This window comes from Sander vitreus, chromosome 7, assembly GCF_031162955.1.
Source record: "Sander vitreus isolate 19-12246 chromosome 7, sanVit1, whole genome shotgun sequence".
Taxonomy (NCBI): Eukaryota; Metazoa; Chordata; class Actinopteri; order Perciformes; family Percidae; genus Sander; species Sander vitreus.
This window is the reverse complement of record NC_135861.1, coordinates 22364691-22381154: the sequence shown is the minus strand read 5'-3', so window position 1 is coordinate 22381154 and position 16464 is coordinate 22364691. Positions and strand designations below refer to the sequence as shown.

The following is a 16464-nucleotide window of genomic DNA, read 5'->3' as shown; positions in this document are numbered from 1 at the left end:
TTTCAGCCTATTTATGACACAATCACAAATATCTGTTTCAGTAAGGAAGGGGAAAAAAGTAATATTTAAAATCTTGAAAATTGCTAAATAGATTTTTATCATACACATAATGTGAACATAACTGGTAGTGAGATTATCAGCAGCATCAGTTAACAGATCCTATTGATAAAATATTTCAGAATTTGAAAGCAGCAGATGGGACACAGCACATCAAAATAGTCAGGATTTTTGAGAAATGTGGAAAAAACACACACTTTTTTACCCTGAATGTGTGTGCATTTCTTCATATTCAACTTGTTATGAGTCCATAGATACCAATGACTTGGTCCTTGTAGTTTCTGAAAGCCATTTTCTTATAATACTATATTTAGTTTTTGGGCACATGGGAGTACTGTTTTGTCCCTAAAATATAATACAAATATATAGAAAAACAAGCTTGTCTTCGACTGAGCTTGTGTCTATGTTTCAACATCACTAGCAGTGAGTAACTGCCTTACGTCAAAATAGTTTTTCAAATAACAAGAAAATAAATGTTTCAGTAACGTTTGCAGTAAATGTAATTCTAAACATTGTCTTTACAAATACCAAAATGTATTTAATATCCTTTTTAATGTGCTTTATGACTGAGTTGGTTGTACTACTTACATACCGTTTCCCATACTTTTTTTGACTCTTCTTTCTTTAAAAGGTCAAAGAAAATACTGGACAATGCATTCGTATTTTAGACTCCACAATGTGAACTACTGTGTGAAGACCTGAAAGACCGGACCTGCCACAAAAATATCGACAATCAAGATATTTGTGTTTTTGTTTTAATAGAGATCATTCTCTTTTAATCCATTATAAAATAGCAATTAAAAACTTTTTTTAAATTCAGATATTTACATATAAACAGGTGGCTGTGCAAAATTTACAAGATATTGGCAAGAAAGTGTCATATATTTGTCTTATTTGTCATATCTACTGTATATGAAAGATAAAATAAATCTGCCGAGTTGGAAATTGTCAACTGATAAACTTACAAAGAGCAAACTTAAATACAGTAATAAAAAAGTTGCCAATACAGATTCTTTCAGAAAATGACAAAGGTATAAAGACCAAAATTAGTATGTGCACTAAAAATATAAAAGTTAGAAAGTGGGTATGTTCATCTGATCAACTAGTTTTAGAAAAGTGATCTGTCAAAGTGCAGTCCTCGTTCTGCATTTCATGCCCGTGTTTACCAATATGATCATCCTCCATCATTCATAAATATAAAAATGTGGAAAAACAACTTACTGGAAAATGTGTGATTCACATAAATGACTGTAATCAATAACATTATTGGTATTCATTTCTCCAAACTCCTTTTTTAAAAATCACATTATAGCCCAAGAGCTACACAGCCTGGATACTTTACATTACTAACAGCCACTTCATTTCCCAATTATACCATACTAGTTTCAATGTTTTTATCCATTTAGCCAACCATTCCCATTATCTTTTTTATGGTACAAAAAGCAAAGACTAAAATGTGCTAGAGATGGGCAATCCATCCTGCACAAAGATATATTAGTCAAAGCTTACTTAAACATTACACACTTTCATTTGAAAAGTCTGCAGCTCTTTGGTGGACATTTAGGAAACGCAGGGAAATGACGTAAAAGCCTCTTGGTAACATTATTCAAGAAACACAGAGCCAAATCCACATTATTATTTTCATAATCATTATGTAATTCTTTCATTATTCTTGGATCTTCTAAATCAGAGGACAACAAGCACATTTAACACACCAAAAAATCTGCAGACTTTTGAAATCTATTTGGCAATGATAAAGTGGTGAACAACAACTACATTGGAAAGGATGTTCACTGTGACAGAAGGTACAGTTCTTTAAGTTAAATTGTACATTGTCACTAAATAAATTAATGAAAACGGCTGACTGCAGGGGAGGTGGCTTTAGAAATGATTGATAGGAATGTAAAGGGCATGTAGTCTTTGTAGTAAATGTGCTAGAATCTGAATAAAAAGTGGAATTTCGGTTTCAACCACTGTGTCGGGAACTCTCACAATAAATAATATAGTTGCGAGAGTTCAAATACAACACCACATGACATAAACAATCAAAGAAAGAAAGAAAAACAAAAAGAAAGAAAGAAAGAAAACGCACAACAAAACGATGTAGCACACATCCTACAAATCTGGAGAAAACTGTTGGATAGATGATGTTACTGAAGCAGATCAACACATTCTAATCCATATGGCTTAAATTTGTTAAGAAGGCAACTCAGCAGATGACAAGGCTAGTCAAGATTACTCTCTGTAAAACAATCCACAGGCATTAAAACTGTGCTAAAATATAGTATAAATGTGTGATAAATTAAAATCTCTGTTAAGAACTTAAATAAACAGAGTTTTTACGTTAACATGGTCAAGAAAATAAGCACATTACTGCAGTTTTGTAAAATCAGGCTGTTGCACCTGAGTGTCGCACATTAATCTAAAATGAAACCACTTCAAAGAGATTTGCTGCTACAACACGCATGTCAGTGCAAGTGACACTGACAAGGTCTTCGGGTCTATAGCGCTCAGTTGGGTTAAAGACATTTTCCTTGTGTGCAGCATGAGGCAGTGCATGACTGAAGCGTGGTTGGGTAAAAATTGGTCTCTAAAGAGCAAAACTGAGCTGAGAGGCACACTGAAATCAGGGCCCAGTTCAAATATGTGCTCCTCTGAAAAATACAAAAGACCTGTGCTTAAAAAGGCTTTGAAAAGAAGACGTCTCTTCAGTGTCCCAGATCATTTGCTTCCCACAGACAGACGTCTCGTCACTCAGCAGTGGGTGATCAAAGAAAGTACCGGCAGAGATGATCTGAGCTGACAGTCAACTCTGCTTCCTGAACGCCACTAGTCATTTTAATGCGGGCGCTATTTGAGGAAGCCTTTATAGAGCAGGTGTGAGTGACTGGTCCCTCTTTCATTCTCCAAGCAGAAGAGCAGGTCCCTGAGGTTGACTCTGGTGATGCGCTGTCGCATAAACTGTCTGGAGCCTGCTCCACCGGAGCCTCCAGGCTGAGAGGGGCCTGACCCTGAGCCCTGCGGTGTAAACACAAGAAAGACATTTAGTCTTTTATTGACCTTATTTGAAATAATTACAAATTAAGCACAACCATTCTATGCCAAATGGTTCCATATTCCTCACCTCTGCACTGGCACCCCTAACAGGAGAGTCCATTTTCCGTTTTTTCCTCGGACCGATTGCTGCCAGCGCCGTTAGGTTGGCTTCTCTCTGTCTGATCTGAGCCAGCTCCTGCTGCTGCATCTGGAATACAAGCAATAACACGTAGATTAGCCTCACAGACAAACTTGTCACACTGCTTTACAAAGACAGCAAATCCTATAGTCACTTGTCGTAGCATATACTTACCTCTTTGGCCTTCTGTTTTAGTCTAAGCTGCTCAGGGTCCTCTTGCCGTGACCGAGACTGCAGTAAGGCAGAGGACATTGGAATATTTTAAGATGGATATGTACACTTTATTCAGACAATTGTTTTATTCATCCACTTGCTCCTTGTTAGCAGATCTGTCCTCTAGTGAGTGTTAGCAGCAGAGGAAATGTATACTAATGACACTGACCCCATAGTGTGTAGGATTCTTCCTGTCAATGGAACTGTTTGACCGTGTTTCTATATTGTTACCTTGGCAGCCTTCAGGAGAATCTCTCTCTCCTGCTCTTCCTTCCTTTGCCTCTCCACCTGATCCAGCTGCTCAAAGAATTTAAGCTGGGTTCGCACATCGCTTACCGGCTCATACCGCTCATCCTCCTAAAGGATGGATGAAGTAAGATGTTGCCAGGAAGGTAGAGGAAGGTACAACAGGTAAAAACAGAGTACATGGCAATGCTCTCCGGCTCGCAAATTACTGGAATTAATAATCACCTTGAAAGTTGTGTTTTTCTGCTGTGCCACTTGTGACACCTTTTCCAGCAGGTTTTGTAGTCGCTGCTGTGTAGCGTGGGAAATGTAGTTGATCACATCTGCGCCCAACTCGCCGACACCGAACTTCTTACCTGTCACAACAAGAGTGTTGATAAAGATTTAGACATTGTCAGCCTTTAAAAGCAAGAATGTGCTGTAAAATTCAATAACAATAAATAATGTACTGATATTTTTTATAAGACACTTTAGAGTTAAAAAAAAAAAAAATTTTAAGTTTATGTGTCTCACCAATCTCCAGAGCTCTCCGCGTGAGTAAAGAGGTGGAGAGGAAGGTCTCATCCTTACAAGAACGAGTCACCGTGCCAACAAGTTCAGAGTTGGTTGCTAAGATACGGGCACTCTCCTCTGACAAGTTGACCCCTGCCATGGAGGCCACATCATTGATATCATCATCATCTCTGGATGAAATAAAAAGTGACGAGTCAGACATAAACCGCAACATGATTTACACCTTATTGTGTGTAAAAACTGAGATCACTTTTTTTTGTCAGTGCACATGTATCTAAAATAATCTCAATTGTTTTATTTAGCTGCAGTAGTCTTCTATAGCTGAAAAAAAACAAAAACAGCTAGAAACATTTAAATACTAAGATAATTGATCATGCACACTAACCGCCCCCAAAGGATGCTCCCCAGGGACATTTAGATGAATGTGATGAAAGCAACAAAGACTGCACCAATTTAACTTAAAGACTTAACTTTTTCTTTAAAAAAAAAAGAAAAGAAAAAAGTACGCCATCGGAATTACTTAGGATACATCTATTAGACAGACAATGTGTGGTTACTCTGCTCTGTCTCAGCAGTTTAAACCTCTGTCCTGACACTTCCCACTTTTGTTTTATTCCAATATATCCAAATACACAAAACAGGTGTTTTCATTTAAATATGTTTTTTTCTTTCAGTGAGACAACTACGAAACAACAACTTTATCATCACACATGCTACCTGTGTGAACATAACTTCATGGGCTCTTAAATCAAATCACTATTATATGCCCTTCATATTCACAGCATTAACCGTCCATTAGCTATAGACCTGTACAGTTGCTGTAATAAATCCTATCTATATATCGATGATTTGTTCCTTTTAACCCTTTATTCCTGTTTAGATATTGTGTTTGCAAAAATGAATCCACACACACAAACAGATGAGAGCCATAATGCACTGTATATAGTGTAAATGAAAACAATATCTGGCCTGGGTCTGTTATTGATATAGGTAGGCTACTATAGCTACCATAAAACTTTAATTGTTCAAGTCAGTACCTCAGTAAGGAGGAACACCTTCATCTCAACCTCCATCACATAAGATAAAGAAATAAACGCAAAGAACATGCATGTTGTTAAATGTATAAAACTAAGGTTGCATGTCTCTGCTCACTGCTGACACAGTTCCAACATCAAATATAACAATACAAAAGATCCTGTAAATTCTCAAAGGCTTTTGAAAATGTAGGAACCTCTAAAACTCCTGGAAAGCTGACTATTTGGAGACCAGTATTTATAAGACACTAATGATATTAATGGGTCACAAACCTGAAGGTTCCCCCTCCTGCTTCCCTCAGCTTGTTCTTCTGAGCAGCTGTGAGAGGGGCCTGACTGACTAATTGCACTCCTTTGGCCCCCGGAGCCAATGTCTGCTTCACTGCAGGAATTAATAGACACACACGATGATTATTGCTGCAAACTGAGAAGAATAAATTGTAGTTAAAGGTGCAGTTAAAATTGTAAGTGAGCAGTTTAAAACATGCACTGTGAGCTGAATCGAATTTAGAATTTTTTTTAGAATCAAATTTGGCACATTTGTACGAGTTTAGTATCCTAAAATTACAGATAGTATCCACAAGGTGGCGGCACTTCCATACTGTACAGAGTAAATGGGTGAAGGATCAAATAAAGACAGACTTAGAGGGAACCAACTGCATATGAGCGTCCTGCTGCGTCCTACCGCGTCCACCCATGCTGTGCTGTGCCACATTACACCCCGTAACGCCCTGCTGTGCCCTACTATGACATGAACTACTACGACTACCATTGTAGTCACTGTTCCATTATCTTTATTGTGACTATTACTGCCACTGTTCATCACACCCCCAACCGGCACCGTCAGACAACGCCTACCAAGAGTCTGGGTCTGTCCGAGGTTTCTTCCCGAAAGGGAGTTTTTCCTCGCCACTGTCGCAATAGCTACCGCTAATGCTTGCTCTTGAGGGAATTATTGTAATTGTTGGGGCTTTGTAAATTATAGAGTGTGGTCTAGTCCAACTCTATCTGTAAAGTGTCTCGAGATAACTCTTGTTGTGATTTGATACTATAAATAAAACTGAATTGAATTGAATATGAGGTTTACTGGATAGAAGAAATAAAAGAAGTGCAAGTGACTGTTGAACACACACCTGTCTGTAGCTGTTTGACCACCTGCGGCTGGCCCACAATGATGCGGCTATGAGATTGTCCTCTGAGTGTTACCATGGGAGACTGAGCCAGCGTCACTTGTGGCCTCACCATCGTCCCCTGTTGGGGCACCATCTGCGCACATTCAGAGACATAGAATGAGAAACACTGAATAAAAGCACAGACAAGAATGGAGGTGCAAACTCTTATGCAAGGTTTCTACTTCTATGTGCATGCCAATGACTGAATTTGGACACAAGTAATGATTAATTACCAGTCCAGGTTTACTGTGAGGTGTCTGAGGAAGGCTGATAACTGTGGTTTTTGTCGCGGCAGTGCTGGTGGCCGTGGAGAGAGGAGGTCGCAGCATCACAGCGGTGAGGGCCGTGGAGACTGCTGCAGCAGGCTGAGTGCTGGGCAGAGGCAGCAGGCTCTGCTGGATGAAGGCCTCTGGGTCTGGGGTCATCTGACGCAGTGCTGGGAGACTTCTCTGCAGGCAGACAGATGACAGAAAGAGTGAACATGTGTTCAGTTTGATAAAGTCACTGCCTTCTTTCCATACAGAATAGATTTGTTTTCACGGCACACCTCTCCAGGAAAAAGGGAAGCAACATAAAACTAGATTGATTTGGTAAAATAAAGTTATTTATTCTTATTTATTCCAAGGAATTCAGATTTTGACAAAAACAAACAAAAAGGAAAACTACAAAGGAAAAGGGCCTGCGCCCAGTCCCCAGCTAGCTAAGCGAGTGCCTTAGTTTAACACATAATGGTCTGAACAGGTAACATCTGTCAAACACTATCACATTGAGAAAAGCTAGTCCAGGAAATATAGCTTGTTCCTTGAATTGCATCTCTCCAATTGGAGGGATGGGCCGGGTGCCACTCCAATCAGGATCCTCTGGATGCCAGCCAGTAAGTGGGATGAACTTCTTGGACCAATCTCACTCTAACCTAATAAATGACATAAAATGTCAAAGCTACACTCTAGACAGGGCATCTGCCAACACATGTTCTGATCCCTTTTTGTGATGAATTTCTAAGAGGTACCCGTTTTCCTGAAGCTGTCCTGCTGTGTAAAATAACTGCCAGCTCAGTTGTAGATAGGGCTGGGTATCTTATCACCAATGATTTCGTGAATAGATTCCGATTCACAAGGTCCCAATTCGATACATTTCCAATTCAATATCAATTAGGTTAGGGAAATTTCAGTTACAATACCAATTTTGCGTGGATATAAAAGAGATTGTCAGATTGTCTTTCTTGTAAATTGTACAAGCAAGAAGCAACCCTGAAATATATTTTTTATAATGCACCAAGTAAGTAATGGGGGTCAATTCACCACATCCATGGTGAAAAGGCATATATTAAAAGATCAATTTCGGGATTTTATTAATCAATATCAGATTACTCAAACATTTTTTTTAATTGAGGTAACTGTTTTTTAAAACTCACACAGTCAGCACAACAGAAGTCAATGTGGACTATACTGTGGATCACTTTTCATTGCTTTGACACAAAATTCAATGACCGCATCTTCCAAAATTCATGAACTGTTTAATCATTCACAGAGTGGTTTTCAACCCATCCCAGAATAGTTTCACTTTCTCTTTCTACTCTCCATTCCTCAAAACCGTGGAGGAATTATTTTCCTCTTGGAGGTGGGAAGTTTATGACTAGCAGCCATATGATCTGATGTCCCTCTTGGGCAAAAGTAATGCTGGATGTCTGGACATAGCTGCATAGTGATGGTTTAGGCATGCAAAAAGATACTTTCCAAGGTGTATTACAAGAGAGAAGGTGTGATGTGGATGAAACCCGTGTTGCCAAATACAGATGACAGGGTTGAATTGCACTGTTTTGTATTTCTGTATCTGTAGCTATCCTACCCAGTATGTTTAGTGAATTAGTATAGTTTTGTATCGCATTACTGGAATTACTTTAGTTTCATTTTGTGAACTTGGGATTACTTCATGCAAAAAGGCAAATAAAGTTTATATTTTATTTCATGCAATAAAGAAGTGCCCTTCTTTTTGCTGTAATGGAATCTTGCAGTGTTTTCCCTACCATTGCCTTGGCCCGCCCCCACAGAAAGAAACTAAATATTTGATTCATGTTATTTACCTAATTTATGCGCACTCATTTCATTTCAGCTCAGTGGGAGAGTCTTTCAGGACACTGATTTACCGAATCCCTCAGCCTAAACTCTACAAAGATGTTCATGGACTGTATCTCTAATATTAAAGAGTAGATTATGTAGTTTTAGACAGCTAAGAGTCTGCAATGCCTGCAACAGGATTATAGTAAAACTATATCAATTTAATAGTAACCATACAGTAGGCTATAGTTATTATAAAAAAAACCTGTATCAATGGTGAGCAGTGTAAACCCTGGTTAGGAGTAGAGTTGCGAGGCCACGTCACCACGTTGGTCTAAAAGGGGTACAAGTTCGCATTTGGCACTGACGCTCCACTTGGTGGAGAGGGTACATGTCAAACAAGGTCTGAGTTTACACAGCCTGTAGCATGCAGCATTATATCCATCACTGATCTCACCTTCAGGAAAGGCACCAGGTAGGGCTGTGGTGAGGAGTTGAGCTCCCGGTATAACCTACTGGTGAAATCTTCAGGCTCTATCTTCGCTTCCTGTTGTACAATAAACAAAGAGGATGGATCAGAACAAACAATAAAACATAATCAGAATCAAAATACATTATTGATCCTCTCAGGGAAATGGTTTAGTTGCAGTTGCTCACAGTCAAATTCAAGGTTAAAAAAAAAAAGAGTAAGAAAAGAGGGGCCAATAACTGTATAAAGTCACAAAGTAAAGTTAGGAAAACAGACTGAAGGAAGGACAGGAAAGGTATGAAGATGAAGACATAGAGATATTGAGTTTTAACAGAGATGGTGAGAGAAATGATGATGATGATGATGATGATGATGATGGAAAAAAAGAAGTGTACCAGCAGGTTCTTGACCAGCTCCTTGACGTTGGCCGTAGTCTCAGAGGACTGTTTCCCACTGGATGCCAGCTTGATCAACGTGGACAGAAAGTTTCTACACTTTTTTACATTCTCTAGTGTCTCCTGCAAGCACATACACACAAATGCAATTTTTCCTTAAATATACACATCGGACATACAGTAGAAATGTGGAGGAGAACACAAAAATACCCCAAAATGAATGAGTATCTATATATTTAGTTTTGAAAGATTACAAAAGACAAAAGCATTCAAGGTTAGTACTTCTCTCTTACAGCTGTGACAGCTGTTGGAGTGACAGGGGTCCTCTGTGTAACTGCTGTGGCTACAGAACCAGGCTGCACTGTGGTGGGCGTTCCGAGCGGCTGTCCCGGTGTGGGGGCAGTTCCTCCCAGCATGATGGTGTTCTATAATCATTTTATAATTTATACTTTATTATTCCCGCAAGGGAAATTACAATGTTTTCACTCTGTTGCTATTATACACATTACACACATGTCTGAATTACACACACATACTCAGTACTTATACATGCACTAATGGAGAGATGTCAGAGTGAGGGGGCTGTCCATGGAAGGGTGCCCAGTTGGGGGTGTGGTGCCTTGCTCAAGAGCACCTTGGCAGTACCCAAGAGGTGAACTGGCACCTCTCCAGCTACCAGTCCACCCACATACTTTAGTCCGTATGGGGACTTGAACCAGCAACCTCCGGTTCCCAACCCCGCTCCCTACTGACTGAGCTACTGCCACCCCTAAGTCAGTGTATATTACGGGTGCACGATTCAGAAAATGTCACGATTCGATATCGATTTTCAGGCTCAAGAATCGATTAAAAAAAGATTCTCGATTAAAAAAAAAAAAGATTCACAGTATGTAAATGTAGTTACTTTTCCCATGTGATTGTAGTAGACATACATTTGTTTTTATAAAAAAAATATGAATCGATTTTTGGAATTCTATGAATCGATTTAAAATCGGTAGAGCTTGAATCGCGATTCGAATGTGAATCGATTTTGTTGAACACCCCTAGTGTATATGCAGTCATGAGATGAGACTCAGGAAAGTGACAAGGTCAGAATAAGAGTTTTGAAATGTCTGGTCCCGGGGCACCGTACTTCATCTTTACTAGGACATCTTTTTTTTCCCCCAAGCTTTATTTTTTCAGAAAGGAGTTGTGCTATATATTGTATGTTTGCTATAACAGAACACTCATTATACTATACTATACTATACTATATACTATGAGTACAACATTAACTTTTAGGAGCTTAACTATTCTCTTCTTCCACACCTAAATAAAAATAGAAAAACATGGTGTGCAAAACAGACAATGAAAACCCGTTAATGAGATTAAGTAAAATGTATTAACCTTTAAGGGAAATTCTGTGGCAACCTGAACAATCATAAATCCCAACAAAGATTAACACAACCAGCAAGGTTTTTTCTAAAAGTAAGCAAACAACATGCCACCCAAAAAAAGATATGAAGAAAACAATTGTGCTGACCTTAATGTAAAAGCCCATTATTTCATTAGGGAAAACTAAATGACCATTCAACCTATGAAACAGGTTCTGGGTCTGTTTTTATTAAGCATTTCAGAGTAGGAAATCAGTCTTAACTGGTCCAAGAGAATTGCATTTAGCCGTACTTTAGGAACACGAGAAAAGCCTTATATTAACTTTCTCATTCTAGGAAATTACTACTACTATCTTCTCCAGGATTTAGGAGAGCTGCAGAGCTGTTCACAACTTGAGCTTCTTCAAAACACATTGACTGGATTCAAACTTCTTCTGATTGATTGTGTTTGTGTTTTGGATAATCCAATATTTTAAGTTGCCAATCTTAACCAAAGCAAATGTCTTTTGACCAATGCCAGACCACAATGAGTGAAGCAACGTTTGTGTGCACAGGGAACAAAAAAAAAAAAAAAAAGAAAGGTCCTTTAGTGTAAAATGTACAAAAGGTACAGAGGAATATCTTAGTTGGGTTTGGATGAGGTCATGAAGACAGCACTTTATGTCTAGAGTGATCTGGGCAGGAGAGAGCAAGTAGGCAATTATGATGTTGATGCTATTGATGCCATCGGTCTCTCTGAGTCACAGCAGGTGCAGAGGTAGCTGTGCACTGGTTTCAGATGTGGCAAGTAAAAATTCTGAATGGCAGGTAGAAATTGGATCTACATGCCATAGCGGTTGGTAGGAAAACATTTCAAACCCTGTGAAACATATTTTATGTTTGTGGCTAAATTAAATGTTATTATTGTTATTATCAATGTTATTATTCTCAAAGTGTAACATGCGGCCAATCATCATGCAGAGCAAATGGTTTGATTTAACTTGATTGTCGGATAGTTCCAGACAGCACGAACCAGGTCTGGTGTATTGGACCTGAGGAACAATTTAGGATGTGTGTTGTAGTTACCTGCTGTACAGGCGGCCTCTGCAGTGTGGTAGAGGTTGTCACAGTGGTCTGGACTGTGGAACCTTGTTTAATAATGGCAGTGGGGGTAACCGGACAAGCCAGTAGTGACGCGCCTGGAGCCTGCAGAACAGCAGGGGATATGAAAGGTGTTAAACATATGACACTTTGTAAATAGAACAATAATGGAACAAGTAATGATGTGCTACATATTTTTTTCTCTAATTAATATTGTTAATATATTTCTTTAAGTTACATAGTTCTAATATATATATATATATATATATATATATATAAATCAAAAGAGAAACTATTTTCTTCATTCTTTTTTCGGAAAAAAGAATGAAGAAAAATAGTTTCTCTTTTTTCTTCACTAACAATTTTCCACTTTTGTGGTTTCTTTAATTTTCTTTAGTCATTTTAAAGTTAGATGCAAATAAATAAAGTCAGTCCACTGAGAATCATTTTTAATTGGTCATTTACCATGCAGGAAGAGTGTGCACGTGAAACCAGCAACCAAAATGTAATTTAATGAAACTGCATTATAAAATGTATCAAATCAACTAGGGTTTCTTTTTACAATTTGTCAAAAAAAATTGTTTTCATTTCCCATCAGACAGTAACATAGCATATATTATATACCACAGTGGGCCTAACTTTACTTACGACACTGGAAGCTTTGCAAAATGTGTTAATTACTGTGACTGTGTACACTGTCATTGTGATGGGGTGATTAAACGATGCTCTGCCCTAGTATTAGGGATGCACCGATCCCACTTCCCGATACCAATCCCGATACCAACCCACTCAGGGTATCGGCCGATATGAAGTACTGATCCAATTCGAGTGCTCTCTCTTCTTTTTAGTTGTAAATACATGTATACCCAGAGTGTGGAAATGACTGGCATCATCATTCTGTGTGCAATGTAATACGAGGATGTAACTACACCTAACTTCTTAACTAAAAGTGAAGATGTTTACACCAGCATTCTTGTAAAGCTTGTGTTGATTGTAGAGTATACATATAACAGTGACAAAGAAATCAGTCTGATATCCGATCTGTTAAATAAGGTCCATATTTACGTGAATACTGATCCAGTATATCAGGTCCATGCGTCACTACCTAACATGAATGAGTCACATTTTCTGTGTGTGACTGTGCCCCTGTGTCCAGCAGTCCTGGTACCTGTAGAGAAGTGATCTGGACAGGTGGAGTGCTGGTGGGGGCTGCAGGTCGTGGTGTCATGGCGCTTTGGGACTGTGACTGAGCCTGCATCTGAGCCAAGGTCTGCTGGTGAATCACCAGCAGCTGCCCACTCTCACTGCGAACCAAGACCATGCCTGCAACAGGCAAATGACGTCAAAAGTCAGGGCGTTTTTGTCCTGAATAGTCTCACTAATGTACTGTATGTATGCATGGCAGTGTTTCCCACAGATTAGAAAGCAATTTGTGGCACGCGGGTGTACTTATTTTCATAACAATCAGTTATCAAAAACTGAGGAGGACACGCTGTTGGATGCTGTCCTCCTCTCCTACTCTTTCTTCAATGTCTAATGAATCTATCTCTTTCTCTCCCTGACCCTGTCTTTCTGCTTGAGCAGCACTGGTTGAAGCCTGAAAATATTGTACACAAATTAATAACGTAACTAATTACACTGGTCGGACTGTTCAGCTCTGTTTCAGACTGATACCTCCGGTTCAGGCTGGTCCTCATCCTCAACACGTTCTTTTTCAGTCGCGGGAAATACTTTTCAATACTCATCTGGATTGAAGCAGCAAACATTCAGTGTAAGAGTAAAAAAATGACATTACATTATTTATAATAACTTTATTTGATTCACAGCTGCTGCATATAGTGTTTTGACCTTGACAACCCAACTGCATTTTTTCGCAAACTTGCGACTAGTTAACTTTCTAAAGCAGGCGCAATCGCATGTTTGCTAAGTGTCTGGTCGGGCACTTTTTAATGTGCGATTGTGTAAAGGTGTTCACGAGATACCAACCTTTCGTGAACTTGTGAATTTCGCCAGCCGTCTTCTCTCGTTTGATGGAGACAGACGCTGTGTGTGTGTGTGTGTGTGTGTGTGTGTGTGTGTGTGTGTGTGTGTGTGTGTGTGTGTGAGAGAGACGGAGGAGAGCAGGGAAAGGAAATGCAGCTGAATGAATACGCTGTATGTTTTAAATAGCGTTAAAAAATAATAATAACGAAACGCAATATGTGGCGGCCGGTGTTGATTGTATGGCGCACCGCCACAAATTAGTCTATGTGTGGGAAACACTGCATGGAGTTTCTGAGATGAGGGGGTATGAATTACTCATCTGTAGGCTATTGATGCATGGATATTGCCTCAGCTGGGATGTCTATGTTCAGAGACTTCTAGCCTGTCAGCGACCGGTCAGACAGAAAATGAGCCACAAACACGGTGCCATGAATCAAAAACATTTCAAGCCGCAACACATTGTGTAATTAGATGTTGTGAGGATCCACAACATAGTAGAACAACAAAATAAAACCTTTTCTTGCTGCTGCTGATACTTTACTGTAGGCCAGTGTATTACTTTGCACTGGAGCCTGTAGCCTGTTATAGCGTCTCAATCAAACAGGTGACTGGCTGTGTGATAAGTGACTGGGCTCCAGTACACAGTAATACACTGGCCTTCAACAAAGTAATACCAAGTTACAGAGAGGCTGGACAGGAGACTTAAGCAGCAAGCAAAAACATTTTTGTGCTGAGTGGTAGGTACATGTTATTAAATGGTGTGAATAAAAAGCTGATGTTTAAGTACCCTATTTGTAGCTTATTTAGGTCTGACCATTCGCTATCTTGCTGGCATAGCTCTAAACACTGGAGTCCAAAGCAGAGGTAATTTCCACGCATTGATATTACTATATTTTAACAATTCATACGTCCTTATGCCAAAGAAAATCTGAAATGATCCCATTAATTTGCCGCTGACAGCGCAAAACCTTGGAGTAATATCTGAGGTCAGAGACAAACAGTCTAACAATTAGCCTCTGCAAACTCTTCTTAGAGATACACAGTAAACAGCTGTTGATATGAGAACAGTTTGCTATTGTCCCTGACAAGACAAAGTAATAAGAATCAATAGATTGCAACATGACGCTAGTTTAATGTACTGTACAAATAGTTTGGCTGACTGCCCTCAAGGCTTTTTATCTGGTCTGCAGTTTGGAACCTTGTCCACCTCTAATCTGTTGTTTGTGGCCTTAAAAGACAATGTTTCATACAGTCTATGGTCTCAAACCATTTCTTGCATAATCACATAAGAACAGCTAAGAAACGTTGACAAATAAAACAAAGTTGCGTTTGTGTCAGCAACAAGTTTCTGAAGAAGTTATTGCAGCTTGACACAGCCTAAATTGGCAACACTGTTACAACACTTTGCTGTTTACTGTTAACTGTTTACTTTACTAAGTTACCTGGAGGGAGCTGGATGTTTTGGATATTTGGGGCGTTTTGTTGAGGCTGAGTGAGTCGAGGGGCCAACACCTGTGGAGCAATAGCTCGTATTCCACCAGGAGGAGTAGCAGCGATTGTGGACGGTACTGAAGTCCTCAAGTTTTGCAAAACAGTCGGGCTCCTCATGGTCGCTATTGTTCCTGTCGCAACAGCTGAAGCCACGACGTGCGCACCAGTCTGCATTATAGCTTTTGTGGAGTCGAATTTGTTGACGAGCGAGCCGGCCGTGCTGGTAACACTAACAGCGGGTGACGTTAAAACTGTGGTTTGGTTGCCTCCGCTTTGTGAGGTGTTAGTTTGCATAGGTGGCCTCACAAGCGTGACAGTGGGTACACTTTTCACAGAGGACTGAGACGAAATCACAGCATTCTGCGCACTCGTCGAAGAATTTCGAATAATAGTACTTGGTGTTGCAGACAAAACGGTTGCGCTTCCTTTGCTCACTGAAACAGGTCCGTTGTTGACAAGCGTGACAGCGGGCTGGGAGTTGTTGCCGCTGGTGCCTCCGGTGACAGGACAGTTTATCACAACGCTACTTCCATTCAAAGTTTGAACACCAGTGGTTCCAGGTTTCCCAACACCAGATGCTGCATCTGATATGACCGTAACGACTCCGCTAGCTGTCACGGGCTTGGACTGACTCTGCGCGGCTGTCATGCTCGATGTGGTCCCGGCTGCTCCATCCATGCTTGAACCGTGGGACCCCGAACTGTTAATGACACCTCCTTGCACTCCTGTCCCTACAGCAGCGGAAACACATGAAAGCAAGGGGGATATCTAACAACTCTCTGATTCGCATTAGTTTTAGGAAACACACAAGTGAAGCAAAGTAAGCTAAAATCAGTAGAACAACGTGACCAGAATTAGCTAATGTTAGCTAACCGGAATGGGCAGCTATCTTACCTGCTTTAGCAAGCTCTTGTTGTGAAAGTCCCATTTTGCTGCCTCCAAGAACATTGGAATTACTAACGTTACCTACAGCTGAGTTGCCAGCGTGATTTGCTGCAGACTGGACCCTGGTCGTTGTGTTAACGCGCTCTGCTCCCGTTAGTTCAGACTCCAGAGATCCGACTAGATCACTAACTACTTTTTCGTCCACATCTGTGTTGAAGAAAACATCATCCAGCAAATCGGAGCCCGCCGCCATCTTTGCCAAGCTACGCTCGCTCGTGAGACGCATGCGCCGATTGGATGCACCCTCAGTGACGCGACCTC

At 40.0% G+C, this 16464-nt stretch overlaps 1 protein-coding gene across 1 annotated transcript; it reads right to left on the bottom strand.

Annotated features, from left to right (window-relative positions):
- Positions 1-616: 616 nt before the first annotated feature.
- LOC144521099 (transcription initiation factor TFIID subunit 4-like) lies at positions 617-16444 on the bottom strand. The gene is made up of 16 exons (XM_078255399.1): positions 16153-16444; positions 15210-15989; positions 12953-13107; positions 11770-11889; positions 9625-9756; positions 9332-9454; positions 8925-9014; positions 6644-6859; positions 6372-6504; positions 5512-5620; positions 4205-4374; positions 3917-4047; positions 3677-3802; positions 3407-3463; positions 3182-3301; positions 617-3075 (listed from the first exon to the last, which is right to left on the bottom strand). Exons 1-16 carry the CDS (start codon positions 16427-16429, stop codon positions 2908-2910), a joined length of 2907 nt encoding a protein of 968 aa, XP_078111525.1. The 5' UTR covers positions 16430-16444; the 3' UTR covers positions 617-2907.
- Between the last annotated feature and the right edge of the window lie 20 nt (positions 16445-16464).

What these genes read in the sequence shown, in the direction of transcription:
- LOC144521099 (XM_078255399.1), bottom strand. Translation starts at nt 16,429, where the DNA reads ATGCGTCTCACGAGCGAGCGTAGCTTGGCAAAGATGGCGGCGGGCTCC. An exon ending in AGCTGGTCAAGAACCTGCTG is followed by an intron (nt 9,015 to 9,331) that starts GTACACTTCTTT and finishes ATTGTACAACAG; the next exon opens with GAAGCGAAGATAGAGCCTGA. An exon ending in TTCTCCTGAAGGCTGCCAAG is followed by an intron (nt 3,464 to 3,676) that starts GTAACAATATAG and finishes GCCTTACTGCAG; the next exon opens with TCTCGGTCACGGCAAGAGGA.